The 7,152-nt window shown below is 52.2% G+C and overlaps 1 protein-coding gene across 4 annotated transcripts in view; it reads left to right on the forward strand.

Moving 5' to 3' along the window:
• The first annotated feature begins 1,521 nt into the window (after window positions 1–1,521).
• The window catches only part of HNF4A (hepatocyte nuclear factor 4 alpha), an 18,555-nt gene continuing 12,924 nt past the window's right edge, over window positions 1,522–7,152 (forward strand). For 2 of the 4 annotated variants that reach the window (XM_005422227.1, XM_005422226.1), the window contains exons 1-3: window positions 1,522–1,636; window positions 5,099–5,273; window positions 7,077–7,151. In XM_005422227.1, the coding sequence (XP_005422284.1) occupies window positions 1,522–1,636; window positions 5,099–5,273; window positions 7,077–7,151 (365 nt within the window). Of the gene's footprint in view, window positions 1,668–5,095; window positions 5,274–7,076; window position 7,152 lie in introns of all 4 variants that reach the window. The other 2 variants (XM_005422228.2, XM_014307535.1) reach the window with 2 other exon arrangements.

Below are 7,152 nucleotides of genomic sequence, written 5' to 3' on the forward strand. Positions count from 1 at the left end.
CCCTGCAGCAAAGGATCATTTATCACCATTCCCAAGTGAGAAAGCAGGGTCTCTGCCCTGTGCTCAGATTCAGACCTGTAGCCTCAGGGTAGAAGAGCTGTTTAGAAGTGCTATGTAGGTCATGGTTTTGGGGGGCAAAGTGCTGCTTGAACAATTCCGTGTGCTCCTAAAATGCGAACCGAAAATCATCACTAGCACAACTGCCCAAAGGCATGTACTGGTGTGGAGCCAGAGACCTTGGATTCATGCTGTGGCAGTGATGGCACTGTGGCCAGGGCAGCTCGTGGTGCCAGTGGGGTTGGGGCTGCATTGGGGTGCTTGGGAAGAACAAACACAAGGCACTGGCAGCCCAGATCAGCAGCGTGTGGACTCGGTCGCCGCTGGTTGCGAAACCAGGGGTTGTTTTCAATGCAGAACAAACTGATACCAAATCATTAATTGCTGATTCTCTTGCACCATGAGCCAGTGCCATTCAGAGATCGATTAAATTCCCACTCAATGATCTCACAATTGCAATGAAAACTCTCAGTTCTGACTGAAGTGGAGGAGTGATGTGGGGCAGCTGGGGAGGAGAGCACAGGCAGCCCTGGCCCCACTGCCCAGCACCAGTGGGGTCAGACCCAGGTCTGGGTGAGGCACAGAACCACTGCTGGTGCTGACAGCAGACAGTGCACCCGCAGAAGGAAAGCTCCTGCTGCTCTGCTCTAACCTGTCTCATGAAACTTTTATGACAGACCAGCCAATACACAAGACTGGGGCTGTCCAGCACAGAGTGATTTCAGCTGTGGGACTGGAGCCACCCTGGCCATTCCCAGGGTGTCTGTGCCACCCCTCAGCCCCGCTTGCTCTTTGGGCATGGCTGCAGAATGGGATCTGTTTATAGGGCATCCAGCCTCCTGTAAAACTTGGTTTATAGGGAAGTAAAAGGAGTCATACATTTCATTTTACATAGCAATGTGTATATTTCCAAGCAGGAGCTGACCTTCTCTGACCGTGAGGGTGAGAAAAGGAGAATGAGTGGAAGGGATGGAGGGAGCAAGAGAAGGGAAAAACAGGGGTGTAGGCAATCAGTGGTGAGGACAGGAAGGCAATGACAGAAGTGGTGAAGAGCCTTATTCACTTAGTAGGGTTTTTTCCAAATTTTCCACCCCAGGTATAATTAACAGCAGCTCAGCATCAAGGTCAATAGCCCTTGGTGAGTGCCTGCACCCAGGAGCCAGGATCAGAAACACCTTGAGATTCAATAATAAACAGTCAACAAGAATCACTGCTGCCCCACCAAAAAAAAAAAAAAAAGCTTAGCAGTATTCGGCAATGGGTGAGATGATTAAAGATTAACCCCCTGCCTCCTGCCTCCACCCCTCTGGGAGTATAGGCCTTGAGGCTCAGCAAATCCTTTCAGAGAAATATCTGAATTAAAAGACAACAGGTAGGGGACGCAGTGAAGGCAGAGGGAGGCAGGAGGGCCAATAGCCTGGGCCAAGGGAATCGGTACAATCTGGCCCGTGTTTGCCCAGGATAATGCGCCTTTCCAAAGCCCTCATAGACATGGAGATGGCAGATTACAGCGCAGCGCTAGACCCGGCATACACCACCCTGGAGTTTGAGAACATGCAGGTGCTGGCTATGGGCAATGGTGAGTCCTTTCCACCTTCTCCCTCTGCTGGGTGGGATGAGCTGGGGGCTGCAGGAGGAGAAGTCCCTGGCATGGCCATAAAAATGTTCCCGGGGAGGGAAGAGGTGTCAGATGGGGAGCTCCTGGGGGGATTCTGTTTCCCCAGGGGAAAATAGAGGGGAGAGAGCAGAGCTGTGTTTGGTAGAGGTGGGATGGTGTCCTGCAGGCACACACCAGGAGCTGGCTGGAATGAGAGGTGCCCTCCAGACATTCGGCCCAAGGAATGGGGCTGGGGCTGAACATGGTGGGAATCTCCCAGACCCCAGCCAAAATTTCCGCCTGAAGTGCTGTTGATGGTTCAGACAGATATCTGACCCTGTGCCTCCAGAGCTGAGAGCCAGTCCCTGGAGCAGAAAGGCATTTAGCACCTGGTAAGGGTGAAAATCACTGCCACAAGTGATTTAGGCACTGCCGCTGCAGCTGCTGTGAGCCACAGCCCTTCCCAGTGCAGCACTGGGGTGTGGGTTGCCATCCCCTTCCCCGGCTCAGCCCCCAGTCAGAGGGACAAGGGGACCTTGAGAGGATAGACAAATGTTCCCATCCCTTCAGGAGGGTAGCATCACACCTAACCCTGCAGAATTCACAATGCTGGCCCACCCATTTGGGGACCAAAGAGTCTTGGTGATTAAATGTTCAGAGATAGCAAGAGATTCCTCTCCAAGTCCCCCCTAAAGTCTCTCTAAATATGAGGTTAATGACTAAATGAAGCCACAGAAAGTGGCCCTCTGAGCGCTCTCCTTCCTGCCCAGGACTGCTGGGCACCTCTGTCCCAGAAGGGCTGTGCTGGCTTTGTGGACTCTTCCATCACAGCCTCTGTGGGTCTTCCCTGGGTTATGGCTCTGCTCTGTCAGGGATGTAACACTGGTGCCAAAGTGGCTCTGCTGTGCAATAATCCCCCACCACTCTGAGTCCCAGCCCCTTTTCCACTCCTGGGGGCTGCTCCTACCCCTTCAGGTGCCTCTGGGCCACAAGTCCCCCCCTTTGGCTCTGCTGATATCCATCTGGACACTCTAGGACAAGCTCAGCCCTGCTTCCTGCCCGTGCCCCTCTCCCATCCAGCGAGCATCTGCTCAAGGGGCTGTGGTTTGCCTGCCCCAGACCCAAGGCTCCATGGAGCAGAGGGACAGCTGAATTCCCTGTGACAAGACCCAGCGTGCTGTGACACTCCAGGGGTGGATGAGTCAGCTGGGGCAGGCAGCACCAACTCCTCTCCTCCTGGGCCCAGCTCCAGGCCAGGGACAGCCCTTGCTCCCAGGGCTGTTTTGGCGCTGCCCTGGAGGACACAGCTCCTGCAGGACCTCCGCCTGCAGAGCCTGTGCCTCTTTTTCTGGCCAAGGACTGCTCAGAGCCCAGCCACTGCCTGCCATAGCTCTGCAGCTCAGCCCCAGGGCAGCTGCTCAGCAGGGACCAAGTTTGTCTCTCACAGGCAAAATGCATCTTGTGCTCAGACAGGCTCAGGGACGTCTCTAGCAGCTCCTGTCCTAAAACAAAGCTCAGCTATGAGGTCTCAAAGTCAGATTTTTGCCTTCTTCCAATTTACCTTAACTCCAACCACTTGACTGCAGCAGCCAGAGCCCACATTTTTGGCACATATTTGTCAGAATAAACTTAATTGGAAAATTATCCATTAGGCAATAATTTCATTGTTGTTGACTATTAGACTGAGATGTTGCAATTTCCTTGATAAGAGTGCCAGTTTTTCCTGCTCTATGTTCATCTGATTACAGCCTGATAGATTGCTAAAAATGGGTTTATCTGGGCTGCCACAGATATACAAGTAATGGGATTACAGGCAGATCAGCTCTTCCTCTCACATCTAAGTCCTATGTTTAGCTGGAACTGGGAATTTGACTTTCCTTCTGGAGTGAGCTGCACTTATCTGAGCCCTGGGGATGTGCACGGAGGAAGGCTGTTTTCAGAAGCAAGCTGCTCACAGGGACAAGAGACAGCCAGAACAGCCTTGGGAAAGCTCTGGGAGTGGAGGCAGGAGCTTTGCACTGGTGCTGCTGGAGCTGCGTGACAGGGTGTGCCAGGCAGGGACACAGAGGCAGCAAAGTGACTCACAAAGAAATATAGGAGGGACACGAGGAATTGGAAAGACAGAAAGCAGGCAGGGAAATGAAAGAAGTTGCCAGAGGTAGGAGCTCAAGAATCCCTGTGCTCACTCACTGCTGGTTCTGTGCCAGTTACTCCTGCTGAGGGGTGGCATGAGCAGGATGTGCAGCACCTGCTGAAATACCCCTTTCTCTGCAAAATAGAAGCTAAAAATGCAGCCCTGCCCCAGCCAGACTTGCCTTGCTCCCCCAGCACCACAGCAGAGCTACCATGGGGAGCCCAGCTGGGACCAGCCCTTCTGCTGGGTGCCAGCTGTGGTCCTTCCAGGGTGAGCCTTAACTGAGTCCCTACAAAAACCCTGAAATCAGGGCCAATAGACTCAAGCATTAAAAATCCCAGCAGGTTTCAATGGCTTTGTAGATCCTGGGTATGATTCGTGACTGGCATTTCCACTGATGGAGGGGGATGTGCCTGTGCTGACACAGAAAAATGTACATGGGAGGGGACAATTAGATCAACTGAATTAAGGGCTGATCCCTTCAGCCTTGAGGTTTGTTTGGCTTGCTGGAGAGGTTTAGTGTAGCCCTTGTATGGTTTTTAGCCTTTCAGATGTCCTTTCCTCCCGAGCCTGCTGCAATTCCCTATCCTCCAAAAAAAGCCCTGCAAGTCCCAGTCCCCCTTGGTCTGTAAGGACTGCAAGACAAATCAATTTCCAGTGTGATCCTACCAGACTTTAGAAGATACTCAGCCTACAACCTTCTCCATGCCAGAGTACCACCTTTTGTCTTTAATCAGTCCTTCCTTGCCTGGGTAGCCTTTGCTCACATGAGTTTTCCAGCTGAAGTCATTTGAGTTTTCTATTTACCTAAAGTCTTGTTTTCCCAAAGAAGGGCTGTGCAGGCTGGAGCTCCATGCCTGGAGAAGGGAACTGCTCAGGGCTGTCTTGGGCTCTTTCAGTGCTATAACACAAACACCTCCCTAACAAATCAGCTGCTGACCCTGAGCTGTAATACCTCAGCTTTAACCCTGCATCAGCTTTTTCTCTGGCCACACCACTGCAGCCCAAAGTGTCTGCAAATCCCCGAGGAATTTTGGCTCTGCCCTGCGACTCCTGCAAAATGGGCTTCCGCTTTATCTGAAGGCATTGCTGCTGCCAGGCCTTTGGGAAGAGGGGTCTCACCATGGAATACAGAAGTTTTAGTGCACCCTAAATGCAATTAAACACTGAGAGCTTACACACTGTCTCCTTCACCTCACACAGCGAGGCTGCAGCTACCTGGTTTCTCCAAGAGTCTGACTCCAGCTGAGTTAGCAAATATTGGCTGTTGTCTCACTGTCTTCTTCTTTGCTGTGTCCTTCCCCAAGCAGACACATCTCCATCAGAAGCAGCCAGCCTCAGCAGCTCCAGCAGCCTTGGGGTGAGCACGCTGTGTGCCATCTGCGGGGACCGTGCCACCGGCAAGCACTACGGCGCTTCCAGCTGCGATGGCTGCAAGGGCTTCTTCAGGAGGAGCGTCAGGAAGAACCACATGTACTCCTGCAGGTGAGGACACAGGGCACAGAGACCCGTGGCTCAGACAGGACAGCCCCTCACAGCTCAGTGGCAAAGCCCTCAAAGTGCAGCAGCACTGCCCTGCATCCTCCTCCACTTTCCATGAGCTAAGCCTGCAGCTGGGAGGGGTCAGTGACTGCCCTGACTTTGAGACTGATGACTGAGGAAAGACCCTGGAGGTCTTGCCCCATACTTTAGGGGCCAAATGGGTATGGCCAGCCATGGATGTGGCCAGCAAGCAGCAAGGTACCAGGGGAGAAGCCCCATTTCAGGGACTCAGCAGCTCACTGCTCAGTGCAGCACAAACCTTGCTCTCCCTGGGGGCAGTCCTCCACCAGGAGATGGATGTGTGGCTGCCATCAAGCTACAACGCTATCATTGCCTGTTACATGACACAAGAACACCTGAGGAGCACCATGAGGGGCAGCACAACATTCACTTTTCTGAGGATGAGGCACTTGTGTTGCTCCTGAAATTCGTGCACTGCACCCCGTGCCATTGGGGGTAGGCCATGGCTCTCCTGTGCCATCAGCAGCTGAGACCTGCCTGCTGCTGGCTTTGAGCAACTCACTTGTAGAGAGTCACAAAGGAAACTGAAGAATCCTCAGTTCACAGTGCCTAAATCCCTCGGGCTTTTTGAGTCAGTTACTCCTGACAGCCTGACAGCCACATGGAGAGCATGAAGAGCAGCATGACTCTAAAACCTGAGTGACAGAAGGAAACCCCAGGTTTATGAGTGCCTGTGAAGCACATCATCATTTGCACCCCAGGGTTATTTCAGGTGGCTGCCCAGGGAGCCCCCTCCCCACAACTCCATCAGAAAAGCCAAGGTGCCCAGTTCTTTGGAAGCTGAGGCTTTTATATGCACTACAGGAATATTTTAAGAGCTGCTTTCAGGCAACCATTTGGGCAAATCATATCTTGGGGGTTTTAAAAAGCAGAGTAGAAGGAAGCCCTTTCAAAAGCTACAGAATTCAGCATAGCTGGGAGCCCTTCTCCAGCTCTGTACTCCTTTGTCTTTACTCTGCAAACTGGATCAATCTGCTGTAAATTAGAGCAAATTTGCAAGTGAAATTCATGCTGCAAGTGGCCACCAGGCTCGTGAGTCACACACATGGGGGATCAGTTTTCCCCACCATGCACAGGGGATTTGGTGACACAAGCTTGGAGGGAAGGAGCTGATTTCTTCCCAAGTCCTCTCGGAAGTGCAAGTGGCAGCAGAGCAGTTTGCAGAGCGGCAATGCTGCCCAGAAGTCAGACACAACCTCTGAGAATCCCAGACACAGCCCTGGAGAGATGCTGGGACTTAAACCGACTTCTTATCCTCACAAATGGGCTACTACAATCTTCCACCTCTTTTTAAAATTCAGAATAAAGGCATTCTTCCTTCCGTTCTACTGGGATCTAACTTACAACAGCAGCTTCCAAGTTGGTTCCAAGTAGGGTTGACCCTCCTAGATCACACTTTTAATTTCCCTGGGGTTTGTTAGTCGACTATAGACATCCTATCCCTAATGGTTACTGAGTAGGACCAGCAGCCTGAGCTCCTGTGTGTGACTCAGTTCTAGTCTGTCCTTATTGAACATCCAGAGGCAGAGGGGAGAGCTGAGATTTTGGTGCAAAAAGGAAACCACAGGCTAAAACAAGAGTGGAAAAATCAGAGATTGGAGCTCCTTTCTCAGGGTGAGCCTCTGGGAACCTTCTCTGAACATGTCTTGGAGCTTGGGGCTCTGTCTTGTCCTGCCTTCAGGCTCAGTCTTGCTGCTCCTCACACCTTCCTTCCTTCCCTCCCAGGTTTAACAGGCAGTGTGTGGTAGACAAAGACAAGAGGAACCAGTGCCGGTACTGCAGGCTGAAGAAGTGCTTCCGA

The sequence above is a fragment of the Geospiza fortis genome, unplaced genomic scaffold (assembly GCF_000277835.1).
Source record: "Geospiza fortis unplaced genomic scaffold, GeoFor_1.0 scaffold188, whole genome shotgun sequence".
Taxonomy (NCBI): Eukaryota; Metazoa; Chordata; class Aves; order Passeriformes; family Thraupidae; genus Geospiza; species Geospiza fortis.